Source organism: Ixodes scapularis, unplaced genomic scaffold (genome assembly GCF_016920785.2).
Source record: "Ixodes scapularis isolate PalLabHiFi unplaced genomic scaffold, ASM1692078v2 PGA_scaffold0__279_contigs__length_252992795, whole genome shotgun sequence".
Lineage (NCBI taxonomy): Eukaryota > Metazoa > Arthropoda > Arachnida > Ixodida > Ixodidae > Ixodes > Ixodes scapularis.
In genome coordinates, this window is record NW_024609835.1 from 38,030,879 (window position 1) to 38,044,599 (window position 13,721).

General features: G+C 45.6%; 1 protein-coding gene across 1 annotated transcript in view; it reads right to left on the bottom strand.

Annotated features, from left to right (window-relative positions):
* LOC115322285 (kinetochore protein NDC80 homolog) overlaps nt 1-13,721 on the bottom strand; it is a 47,095-nt gene that overhangs the window by 20,400 nt on the left and 12,974 nt on the right. The window contains exons 6-8 of the mRNA XM_029982674.4: nt 8,339-8,410; nt 3,283-3,370; nt 86-174 (exon numbers count right to left, since the gene is read on the bottom strand). Of these exons, the coding sequence (XP_029838534.3) occupies nt 86-174; nt 3,283-3,370; nt 8,339-8,410 (249 nt within the window). The remainder of the gene's footprint in view (nt 1-85; nt 175-3,282; nt 3,371-8,338; nt 8,411-13,721) is intronic.

Consider the following 13,721-nt stretch of genomic DNA (forward strand, 5'->3'; position numbering starts at 1 on the left):
GCTGCCACATACTTTCCATCGCATTTCTGAATTTTCAGGAATAAAATTGCATCATTTAAATTAAGAGCAAGTTAAATCTACATACCACACGTGCCTCCATATCTGCCAGAACTTTCCGCTCCCTCTCAATGTCCTCGTCGAGTTGGTCGTCCTCCTGTGGTACTTGTTGCGCTGCTGGTTACAAGCAAACAAGATCAACTGGTGAGGTATGCATACATTACGCCGGCTGGAAGGTGGTTCCGACAAGCATGTTTAGTGCATCTTTCACTCTACATGCCAAATTTCTGCCTGGCGATGCAACAATAGACCAGTCACGAAGGCAGTGCACGAGACAGCTTGTGCCGTCTCGTGCTCTGCTCGCAGCAGGGTAGTAACGTTTGCAAAAAGAAAACAGTTCCCAAAGGTGTTTGGTGACAACGGCGGCATAACAAGACTGGCTGGCAAGACCAGTCTATCGGGCACTCCAAAATTATTGCAACCCTTGTGGGAGTTTCCTAAACTGCCAGTGCTTGAAACAGTGAAACCAACAGGTATCCCCGGAACAATATGAGATGCAATACTTTATCTGGCCTTCTACGAGACCTGCAGCCATCACAAGCTTTAGGTGTGCGTCGTCTCTTGATTTAAAAGGGTGTTCAGAAACAGACCTAAATCTTGCAGTACAGTTGTAGAGAGGACCAAAGATTCTTTAAAAACTGGCAAGTATGCCAAAGAAGAGCGACAAGCTGTTCACACTCATTACATCTGCGAAAGAGCATCTCCGCATCTCACCCGCCTGCCAGACAATAAAGCCAAAAACCCTCACTGTATATGCAAGACACTTAAAGGAGCGGTGCAACGATATTCAATTGGATTGTTTTAAACTTTGCACAAGCTTACTGGCACTAGTGGGACTTGAGGATTATCGCACGCAACGCCACTGGCCAAGAAACTCCTTTGTTGCGGTGTAATTTCAGGGACAAAAGCAATCATTTTCATTCAATCTCTTCTTTGCAAAATTTGACGACGTAACGTAGGGATCGCAGTACACCCTAATGACGATATTTGAATGCGGTTCATAGATTGGGCCCGAGCACTGCGTGGGCACTCGATTTGGGCTCGTGATAATTGCTAGCTCGAGAAGCATTCGGGTAGTCGCCCGCGTCCAATCGCTGCAATGACGACAATAGCCGAGCCATAACAATGTCTGGAACTCAGTGCGTGTCCTGTGCTTTGCTAACCCCAGCGCGTGGCTATGATCAACATTGGCGGCATATAATCGGCTCCATATCACGTGGTCGCTTGTTCTGGCTGCGAGTTGAGGGGGTGAACGCTGCTCGTTTTTCTTCAATTTTTTCTGCGACTTCGATTTCGTGGGGTGAAAAACAAACGCGTGTTCCGTAGGTCATTAATGTCAGGGATTCGTCCTAAGCGAATTTGCGCAAAGTACAAAAATTGTTGCATCGCCCTTTTCAAGAGCCTCTTTAGCCTAAAATACAGGTTAGTTTCGTATAAAAACCTTGCAACAGGTATCAGGACGTCCTCATGGAAGTGTTCACAAAATCTCTGCTCGTCATTTGAAGAATAAAGCATATAAAATGCCTACGGAAATTCCTGTATTGAAACATGTTCAATAAACGCACCGTCTATACATAGCTTCTCTCGCCGTCTGGCCTGTTGGCGGGATGGGGCTTCTGAGAGAAGCTAGACATGTTTAAGGAAGGGAACCGCAGGAGGAGTCACATCACGGTTAATGGCTGTGGTATCCCGTTACGCCACAGTTTTGTGCATAAAAACGCTAGCTCCTCGATTTAATTTCTTGATGAAATCTTAAGTTATTCTGGTATGATAATTTTGCAGCGTAATTTAAAATGTGTAAAAGTGAGCAGGCGCGAGGACCTACATTCACAATATTTAGGCTGGAGCGGCCCTGCACCAACAGTGGCATCAAAATTGTTTGGAAGATGTAGGGGCAATGGGAGTGGGGGGCGAGAGAATTTCCCTTCTGCCCCCAAGATATTCATTAGAAATGCTGAACATGTCTGGAGCGGAGGATGGGGGCATGGACCTCACCCCAGGCTGTAAGATAGACAGGTGGGGAAACGAGAGCCAAATGAGCGACCGGATTGTGTCCCCCTCGATTTTCTCTTTTTCTGTGGCGCCATCTATGTGGAGCACCGCAAACTCTCCCTCCGGGTGGGCGACCGGCTAAACTGCCGGAGATGGTTTCTCGTGGATTTTCAATGGAGGTCTGTCGTGCCCTCGGTCTATTTTGCTCGCTTTCCCATAGAGTTCTATGCAAATCCAATTCAGATTTTTTTCTTCTCGCCGCAGCGCCATCTGTCACAATTCGGCGGTACCCGCAAGCAGACGAGTACACAATCCAGTCACGGCGCTGCGGTAGGCTTCTATCGGCCGTTTCCCCACCTGTCTATCTTACACCCTGCTCCACCCCCTGTTCCAACACCGCTGCTTAGAAGCGTTAAATGGCAATGTACCCGACTAGACATGAGGTATAAGTAAATTGTAACGAAAGTGATCATCTTATACTCTTTTCGTAAAAAGTTGCAAATGCAGAAATTTCTCATTTCAATCTGGGCAACCAAAGACTTGGAGCAATCTAGATCCTAAACTGTCGAGACCGGTTATAACAAAGTCAACGGGAATCGGAAATCACTTCGATATAGCCGCTTCTTTAGTTATATTTGGACTCCATAAAAGTAACACGCAAAAAAAAAAAGAAGAAGATAACACAGGCACATGTTTATCATGCCTGCAAAAAGAGGCTGGGGCTTCCCTGCCATGCACTGTCTGCTAGATCGGGTGTCCGCCTCTCCGAGGGTTCAAAACAATTAAATGCTAGACGCACTTGCGCCAAGTGGCCAGGAGGCGTCCACCATTAAATTTTCAAATGCTCTCAATGGTTTGGGTAGCTCCCTCTCTTAAATCTAGGCTCTCTCCGTGATCACAGTCGGTACTTGTCGTTAGCGCACGCCACGACAGCTTCCCCGCATGCGATGTGAAAAAGCCGCTTCACGAACGAGGAGCGGGGAGCAAACGAAAATGCAGAGGCTACCGCCGCAGCCCTTGCAGTGCACCTGCGGCCCGTTTTGGTTCGAGCCGCTCAACTTCTTTCGTTAAAACAGACACAAATACACTGAAAAAGTGCAAATGGGAACGAGAAAACATTATCGCTTCGCCGTAGCCGCCATTTCGTTATGAACGGTCGTGACAGCACTAACATTCAGCCACAGTTGTCCAAGAATCTGTCGGTGTGCACACACAAAATGGAAAATTCTTTACCGAGCAACTGAAGAAATCTTTCGCAATCCGAGTCGTCAGCATCAGGATTGTCCAGGCAATTGAGCAGCAGGTCCGCAGCGTAATGGCCCTGCACACGAAGGAAACGTCTGCCATATGGCACTACACTGCAGCTGGCTTCGTCAGACTTTAATGCAAGTCCTGTAAAGTTGCATGCAATCTGTTTGTTTTAAAACAGTGTCTAATACCGCTAGAGTAGGGTGGATGAAGAACGACAAAGTAGAATATGTTTGGTGTAGTCAATCTGCCAACACAGTTTCAAGATATCAGTCAATCTGTCGAGCATCGGCATGCTCAAGTTTTACTGCTGGGACATATTTCACAAATGGTTAGAAGCCATTCCTACTACATATTTTGGCAAATTGATGTGCACTGTGCATGTCAGTTCTGACCTTTGGGAAATATGGGCTTCAGCTTCCAAAAAGAAAAGAATATCCACCACTGGTCGAGATGGTGACGTGTCAAATTGAGCGGACTTTCTTCTCGTTACACATTTTGGCGACTGCCCGGGAGCTATACTCTGGGAAATCTTTTCTTAGCTTTTCCGAGGAGGAGGAGAGCTTGCACACAGCTTTAATCAGCACTCAAAATGAGACTGGGCACATGTGCCCATACCTTTGACTGTGTTGCCTAGAAAAGTTGTAAACGAGTATACTAACGGAAATCGCCATAAGAAATAGTACCTAAGAAAAAGTATGCATCTACTCAAATATAAGTCGATCACAAATATAGGTCGATGATTTTATATGAAACTCTCCGAGAATAAAAAAATATGGTAACTCGAAAATAACACAACCTTTCTTTCTTTTTTTTTATAAGAACAGTGGAATGTTTGGGCAAAAGAGTGAAGCAAATCTTTATTTACAGTGCTCTCAGCTAAATCACAATACCATGCCAAAAACTTCACCAACAGAACTTCCGGACATGTCATCGTCATCGGAAGCTTCGTCGACATCCTCACCAATTCGCAAAAATACCTCACTGACACCGTTGCAAAATGGCGACAAGAAACAAAAAAAGATGGAGATGGGCAAAGTGACGAAAGACAAACTATAAAGACGCGAGCATCGCTGCGAGCCACTGCTAGCCGCCGCAAGCATCGGCAATGCCGTGAGGAGCCGCCGTGAGCAACAAGAAGCAAAACCTCTGTATTTTCTTTTGCTGTGCGTCCGCAAGGAGGAAAGGAATGGAGGGGAGGGGGCCAGGTGCGTGGCGCGTCACGTCCCCCTTCCCCCTTGTGCTGCGAGAATCACGCACGAGCGGCGCAGGCCGCGGCAGCCACGAACAGGCGCAAAACCTGACACCCAAGGGATGCGCACGAGCGGCGGCCCACCGGCTGTTGCCGTTTCGGTTGTTTTCGTGCACCAAAAGCTTTCTGAAACAAGAAGTGGCTCAGTATGACGAAGCCGCCGGCTTGGTGACTTGTTAGCTCCGTGGGGTCGCGAAATTCGGTCACGAAAGCAGGTCGAAATTCTCTGATCACGATTGTAGGTCGACCCTTAACTTTTGACAACATTTCAGAAAAAAAAAAAGGTAGACTTATATTCAAATAAATATGGTACTCCCCATATATAATCATTCTAGCCTGGTCAAAACAATAAGCGCAACAAGCAATTTCCGTGAAATTGATTACGAAGTCCCAATAAAAAGTTAATACGGGAACAGTCTCTGTCTTGCACCTTTACAGACATATATACCAATAACCTTGGAACCACATTGTACAGCTTTCACACTATGTGCTGAATAATCATTCCCGCTGGGCTGTGACTAACAGTTCACCTAGATTTGAGTGTCTAGGGGAGCATATGCAGCCGCAGTTTGACAACACCTAATGCCTCTTGGTTATGGCACCACAAAGTGCTACTCCACGTCTGGGACTACTCGCCGGTAAAATGTTTGTGAAACCAAATTTATTTGAAAAGCTCAGAATATCAAATATACAAAAAAAAAAAAAAAACTCATTGAGAGCACAGGGTCCCAACCAGAGGTCACTTCAGTTTCCTTTCTAATGTTGCATTAATCGCAAAAGCAGGATTACCATATACCTCGTCAAGGTTCGTTTCGGAAAAATGATTGTGTATCGGCTCAGCAGTATTTTCTCTGCCTGCGCATTTTTTAGTTTCTGCTCCAGAGTGGTCCGGTGTTTCTGTGTTGGTGCTTCTGCTTCATGCCTTGCTTGGATTGTAGGCTGCCGACAAGCTCACTCCGAAGAGAAAGGAACTACCAGACAAGCGGTGCCGAGCTGCTGCTTATCTGCGTAGCGGCCAAGTGGATTGCACAAGGAAGAACCAAAGCAGTGAGGATGAGTGCAGTCAAAACATAAACTGATATTTCTTCCATTTCCATTGACTTTTTACTTCTATGTCCACACGGGAAATTGATGCGGCCTCGGCTAGCGTTATAACATTAACATTTTTTTTTCTTTTCGAGGACATCAAAATTTGCCCTCGCGTTATATTCGTGGTTGCGTTATATTCACACAAATACGGTAACCCAGTTTCCCTTTCCACATTTGCACCCGTCGATTTCAATATGTACTCTCTTCATTAAGAGAATGACGCTTAGGGGACACAATGTCACCATAGCGACTCAATGATCTTTCTGCGTCAACAGAGTTGATTGGCATTGACAGGTATTTAAGGGCAATTGAAAAAAGTAAATTGAAGCAAGTATTGGAATGAGGTGTTCCATCCCTGCCCATAAAGCCAGTATATCAAAATCTACGCCTGGCTTTTCTTGTTTAGAAAGAAATGGCACTAAAATCCTGTCACTAGATTTGAGTTCTTGGGCAGACTTCAGGTAGACTTGCCATTCAGCAGCTAGGGCTAGTGATTCCGCCCCAAGTCGAGGCACGCTTGCAAACTCCGATCTCTTCTCTGAGAGACACCCGACTTGCAGAAGATGCAAGCACCTCACGCTGTAGAAGAACTTTCAAGTGTCAGATCTCTCCAAATATATTAGCGCTTTCCTAGCCGCTTTGCTCATTGCAGCCTTCGTTTTGTTTGCAATCTGATGGGCCTCGTCGTGTGCAATGTTTTCTTTCGTCAGTTGTGTTTCAAAATCCCTTCTTGTGCAGCTGCTTCCAAATATCCCCAGAGTGTAAATGAAATGTTGTATGCTTTATGACAGGCTACACGATGACCCTCTGCTACTTTCAGCAGGCTTGCAACTTTTTTTCGAAATACTGCAATGAATTGCAAGAAAATCAACGCATGCTGCTTCTCCATACTTTTCATAGGTTTGCCTTAGCAAAGAAGGTTAGTACTCAAAGTAAGCGGAATGCTGTTTAACAGGTTCAATCCACGAATTCCACCTACTTTTGACTAGTGCTGGAGGTGTTTTGGCACATTAAACCCCACACTTTCCAGATGAGGTTTGTAGAAAGCTTTATCTACTTGACAGACAAAAGGCCTTCTTCATACAAGCTACAAATTTGTCCATTAAGGGAAAAGATACCTGCAATGTACTGCCTACAATGTTTACTGTATGGGTTACACATGTAATGTCAACAGCACCCTTGCAAAGTGGCTTTATGCACTCCTTAAAAGACTTCACCATATAAGCAGCCTTATCGCTTACAAGGTCTGTTACGTCCTCAAACTCAATTTCATACCTTGTCGGTGTTCTTGTTAGCGGCCTATCACGGACGAGTTCACTTCATCCACGAATTTAACTTCCACAAGTACAGGTTGTACCAAACTTGCACTTCTGGCTCACTGGATGAACAACACGTTGACAATCGATTTTGATTGGTCATCTGTGGTTTCATCAGTAATTACCAACAGCAAAATATGTTAAAACATAGCTTTCAAATCTGTCTCATGCTTCTCGAACCAGGCACCATCCCGCCATTCCAAACGTGTGTCTGCAGAAACATTCTCAGTTTCAGATTGTCCCCCTTCTCTAGGGATCTATTCGCAGATATCAACGCATCCAGGCATCCGAGCACAATGTTGTGCCTCGCTTTGCCAGAGGTCATTGCGGATTCCAGCATTTGCAATTGACCTTGCTTTCTCAGTGTTTCTGAACCACCAATGCCGTCTGCTGATGGTTCTTTGCCACTTTTTTGCCTGGAAATCTCGTTTCTGCATTTTTAAGATGCCGGTTGCTCTCGAAGTGTTCGTCAATAGCTGACTTCCGCCGATAGTCAACAGCTCTCATGCGCAAGCTCGGTAAAAGAGGACTCCTCCAACTTCGCGTGCCTGTATTCTCGAGCGCGTTCTTCGACTGTTTTTTTGCTTAAATAAGATCCCGAGGGAGCAATCTCAATCACCAACTCAGAAAACATAGACAAACAAAAAAAATGGCGCACTTTCTGTTGCGTCCTATTGTGCAAACGTTGGATGGATAGATGACTACGGCTATGGCTGAGCCCTTCGATTCGGATGGCGGCTGTGCCACCTAGCCATCTCTTTTTTTATTTGATAAGGTTAGAATATAAAATTTAATTTCTTCAACAGTAAAAGGTGATGAGCCAATAGAAACCCTTTTGCTATTAACTAATAAGACAATACTACTTTTCCATCACCTTTTGCCACCTTTCATTTAATCTTTCGTTTTGAGGACGTGTAGCGCCACCTTCTGGAAGCAAGAGTTTCTCTGTACGTTTTTAACATTTTTTTTGCACTTCTGAAAAAAAAAAAACACGTCAATTCTGTGTTTTTTCGCGGAACCGCGGAAAGCTAGGGCCTCTAGCCACTGTTCCCAGAAAGCTTTGTCATATTTAGGCTACCTTCATGCTGTACTCGATTAACTTCCCAGTGCCCAAAACTTTCATACAGCAAATAACATTTCAGTGTTTGCAAATATACAAAAAAATGTCAAAAAAAACAAAAAAAAATTTGTAGCTGAAAATTCAGAATTGCACTCTGCCACGACACAATATTTCAAAATCCTAGAAGAACCGCAATCAGTGGCAATCTTGACCAATAAATAAAGCATTAAAAATGCTGTATTGGCATTTTAGAAAATGAAAAAGATGGCAGTTGCTACAACAAGAGCAGGAAACCCCACTGTGCAAACCACAGTAGCAACTTACCGGGGCATCATCATTTCCAGAGCCTGGCTGCCTTCCAAAAAGATGATCTATGACGTCCACCTCTGCATAGTACTGCCAAACAAATAAAAAACCACATAAAAGACTTGCAGAAAACAAAATGAAAGAAGTTTACAATCCCCTGTAACTCCGAATTAGAGCGTAGCTCTTGAGGAGGAGGAGGAGGAGGAGGGGAAGGTACGGAGAGGAGGCTACGCCCCCTCCTACTCTCCTCCCATTTAGGGGAAAATTTAACGCTAAATTTAGCAGGGAAATTTTCCTGCTAAATTTAGCGTGGAAATCGGGCAAAACTGAAAGACCTAAAATAGAGATTTTCCCTAAGAAGAAAAAGTCAAGCTTCACAGGAAGAAAATCTTTATCTACAGCTGTATTTTGCGTTAACCCGAAAACGGCCCCCACAGAAATGTCTGCAAAACGCCTTCATTCTGAAAAAAAAAAAAAAGAAAAAAAAAAAAAGAAAGACCCAATGTCTTGTTTCCTTCTCCTATTGGTATCAGGGCAATTTCCAAGTGTTTGGCTCATGATTCCTGGAGGTTGGGGAGCAGACGTCCCATTCAACGTAATCCTCGATGGACCCCGATTTCTTGCCAGACAGATGTCACATTAATCCGTGGAAAAAGAATAAACTACAAACCCTACTTATATAACTTGGGAGAGAAAGGTCAAGTTAACTCATTCGCTACCAAAGCCGGCGAATCGTCGGGCGAGCCGTCAAAAGCTATACAGTCGAACCTCGATATAACAAACTTCAATGTAACGAAATTCTCGATTTAACGAAGTATTTTATTTTTCATAATTTCTTGCCCATAGACCCCATATGTATGTTTAGTTTCTATATAACGAAGTTTATTTTGCTGCTATTTCAATATAACGAAGCGCCATTGCCATAGAAGGCAATAAATAAATAGACTCTAAAGAACAACTTCGCAAAAAAATTGTGGTTAAATAAAATTATGCGCAAACGCGAGCGCTTGATAGGTTTCTTCACGGGGACAGGCCTTCCAACGTTCCTAGGCTGCCTGAGGATGCGGCGCCGGCAGCGCCGGCGAGGCATGTGGCAAAGTGCATTCCGTGGGGCTGGCCAGAAAATGCTGAGCAAAAAGTTAACACGGCATAACAGCATCACCACTGACATTCACTGATCATCATAGTCCACTGTACCGCGGGTAGCGCGGGAGCTAACTTCAGCGGGGGAGAGCGACGGATGGCGCGACCGCACGGGCAGTGCCATCTAAAAGAAGACCGAGAAGACTGATTATCGTCTTGCGAGCGTGATGTAAAGCAAAGGCGCAAGCACACTGTGGGTGCAAGGGGGCAAGTAAACTGTGCGGGCAAGAGTGCTGTGTAGGTTAGAAACATTGGCACCGCCTAAACAGCTTTATTTTTCAACCGGGCGGTTCACTCGCGTGCTTGCTGCCATAGGGAAACGTAAAGTTCTTTCTTTGGACGAAAAAGCAAACGTTTTGGACGCCATACTGAAGAAACTGCCGAGATCACAAGCACTCGGGAAGTGCTCGGCGCAATGGACGTACTGAGGATGTACACGGCGTCGCATGGGCAGCAAGATGCCGTGCAAGCGCTCTGGGCGCTCGAACGCCGCATGAAGCCGCTACTACTGTCGAACAAGGCGCAAGCGAAACTTGCGGACTACTTTGCCCCTTAAATAAATGTAATTTTCGGCGAGTTTTCATATCCGTAAAATGTTTCGGAATTTTTTTTTTGCATGCTAAAGCCAAATTTCGATATAGCGAAATTTCAATGTAACAAAATAAATTGCGAATTTTACCAACTTCGTTACATCGAGGTTTAACTGTATTGCCAAAGCTGGCAATTTGCCAGGCTCCATATATTTGTTTAAAAAAAAACGCATCTCCACGTAGTGAATAATGTTGATTGGGGCGAAGCTCTGGTGGTGCTTGTCTGCGTAGACGCTGAGCCGCAGCATGCTGAGCCTTTCGTTCGTTTTCATCCATGTCACGCTGCGGTCAAGTGCTCAAATGCGTATATAACCACGTTCCATACCACACATTATCTTTCTGACATGGATGAAAACGAACGAAAGGCTCGGCATGCTGCGGCTCACCATCTACGCAGACAAGCACCACCAGAGCTTTGTCCCAATCAACATCGTTTACCACGTGCAGATGCGGTTGTTTTTTTTTTTTTTTTTCCCTAAACAAGCAGAGGAGCACAAGCACCCGACGCCGGACGGACATGGCTAGCCCCTAAGGAGCTTTGTCCCTAAAACCTATTAATAGATAGCATGCAATGTTGACTTTGAGTAGTGTAGTTAGATACATTGCCAACAAATAACAAGAGTCATTCTGTTCGCTGTGTTGGTTTGACCTTTTTCCTTGGATGTGTCGTCTTTCCCGCTCGATCGCTGTTTGCTTGGAGAAGATGGCAGCTTGAAGCAGTCGGCGTGGCCTTTCCGACGATGCAATCGTAAATATCCTCTTTGACAGCGATGATGACGGGACGTCTGGTGACAGGAGCCTTCTTCCGACGAAGGGAGCGATTCCGACAGCACTTCCGAGTCAGAATCACGACAAAATAGCCTAGGTTGTGAGACGCCTAAGCAACCGAGAAAGCAGGAATGGACCTGGGCTGATGACAACACTGCTGAAAAAAATTAGTAAAATTCCCTTTTCTGGATCTGCGGGACTCAAGCGGCGAATGAGCGCAGTCCTAGATGACAACTGCTCGCCTCTAGAAACGCTGAATGCGCCCTTTGGAGAAGATGTTTGGGAACTGGTGACGAACTACACAAATGCCTTTGCAAGGAAGGAGCAGCGGATTGAACCAGACCCTGCGTGGTGCCCTACGACACCAGGAGAGATCAAAGTCTACATTGCGTCGTGCATCTTGATAAGCCAAGTGAAGAGAAGTTTCATAAACGCCTACTGGTCACAAAGGATAGATCAGCACCCCATTTCTTCAAATCAGTGAAGCCGAAAAAGCGCTTGTGGGTGCTATTGAGGTACCTTCATTTGTGTAATGTGGAGGCAACAAGGACAGACAACAGGCTTTGTAAGCTGCATCCAATCATCGACCACATGGTGAAAGCATTTGCAAGTGCTTACGGCGATTTCGGGTCGTCAATCGTCGGCAACTTATCTTGCCCGAAAATCTGGCAAGTGTTTGCGTGAACAGTTTCCAGCCGGCACACATCGGTCGAGTGGTGGTTCTCCAGCAAGCACCAGCAACTTTGCAGCGCTTTTTAAGCCCGAGCTCCAACCGGCCGGACAACAGACTGTATCCGGTGTCGTCACCTCCGAAATGGGAGAGGTGGCAAGTGAGAAAAAACGAGCAAAAAACAAAACTGATCTGAAGTCACTTCAGCAGAATATACTCAAGTCAGTACAAGCCATTAGGACAATACCACAAAGAAAATGGAGGACACTGGTGACGGCGGCGACAGCCAATAGCCTCTCGCTAGCAGTGTCTTGAGGGCAAGCGGCGAAGTAAACTGCCACCACCTGGAGTTTCATGTTCAGATCCTGAGGGTCACGTAATGTGCAGCTGGCGCGTTTCTGGTTGCTGGTGCCGCCGGCTTGGTCTTGCTCGGTCTCGCCGGCAATTGACCACCCGAATTCGCCATTACTCTGCCGATATAAACCTTGCCGTGGACGAGAGCTTCATGAAGCTCTGTGGACGCCTGGCGTACGTCCAGTTCAACTTTTCCAAGCGTGCTCGTTTCGGAATCAAATTTTACAAGCTTTGTGAATCTTCCAACGGCTACTGCCTCAACCGCTCCATCCATTTACACTGGCAAGAAGACAAAGTCAGATGGAACCGCTTCAATGCTATGCAGCAAAGCAGTTGTTATCGACATACTTAGACTTCTTTGGTGGTGGACAAACCATTTTAGACAATTGGTACTCCTCACCGTGTCTCTTCCTGGTTCCAACGCTGTCGGATCAGTTAGAACGAACAGAAAAAACATGCCAAAATATCTCAAAGCACTGAAACTCGCCAAGGGTGAATGTAAAACTTCATTCTCACATATGGCATCATGGCTACTATTCAGTGGCAGGATCGAAAGCCTGTTGCCATGCTTTCGACATGCCACGGTGCTGCTGACATCACTGACACTGTAAAAAGATTACACAGGGGAAAGGAACCAGTACTGAAGCCTCTAACCGTGTAAAAGTACAACAGTGGAATGGGAAATGTCGAGCCGCAAGACCGACAGCTTGCCTCATTCCCGATCATGCGTCGCTTCTATGTCCTTGACATGGCTGTGTACAATGCCTACATTCTTTGTGCGCAGAAAATAGGAGGGAAAGCTAAACTGACTGGAAAGTGGACCTCTCCAGAATAATTATTGAGGAGACAGCTTTTCCCGGATGCCGGAAACTAGGTGCCTTGAGGCCGCAGAGCGGGCATACTTTCCCGTAAGATTCTGCCGAATCCCCGTAAAGTAAAACCCATCCAGGCAGTGCCAAGTGCGCAAGGCACAAGGTAAGGAAAGTGAAAGTCGATGGGAGTGCGAGAAGTGCGGTGCAGTGCTGTACATGCCCAAGTGCTTCAAGATGTTCCATACGAGGAAAAATCTGCGAGTGCCTAGTAATTTGTAGACTAACTAACCACTTAAGCATGTAAATAAAGATGTTCTCTTGTTTCTTGCACCGAGTTTTACTGCAAAAGCTTATTACACAAGCAAAACAGCCACGCCTAGAGTGGCCCCGTTTTAGGGGAAAATATGCGCAATACGGACAACCCGGCAGCGTGCGACATGCACGGTAGCCAATGGTTTAACAAAGTAAATTGAAGAGTATTAGAAACAATGTGACAAATTTCCATGAACGGCAAGAAAAGTCCCGTCATCCTGGCCTGTACTATAAGATCAGCAAACGTTTAGGCCTTACTTGACGTCTCTCATAATTTCTCATTATATAAAAAAAAGACTTTAAACTGCCCACACGCTTTATGTAGAAATACATCCTCCCCATGCCCCTTTATTTTGAAAGGGGGATTGACGACCTTTTGTGCCCAAGAAGTTGCTTAGAAATAATATGCTGATTCTGCCTCAAGTTGTTACCCGTGTCAATCTGCCATTTCAATGCTTTAGCAGTAGTAAATATAAACTGAAACCCAAGGTGAGGTCTGGCGCTAAGTGACCTGAAGGGGTCACATAGATTCCGTTGAAAGGCATTCAGCCTTTCTATGGTGACATTCCATCGGGAGCTTGAGAAAACCCTTGTAATGTACACGCCAGTTTGGAGTCACGCCTTGGCCCCAACCTGGCCCGCCCAACTGTCGCTGTTGGATAGATTAGTCTCCTTGGAGACTGGGTTGGCACGTCCCATCCAGCGATTTTTAAGGCGACACTCATTTGACGGCGTGTCACCGAGTTGCAAGA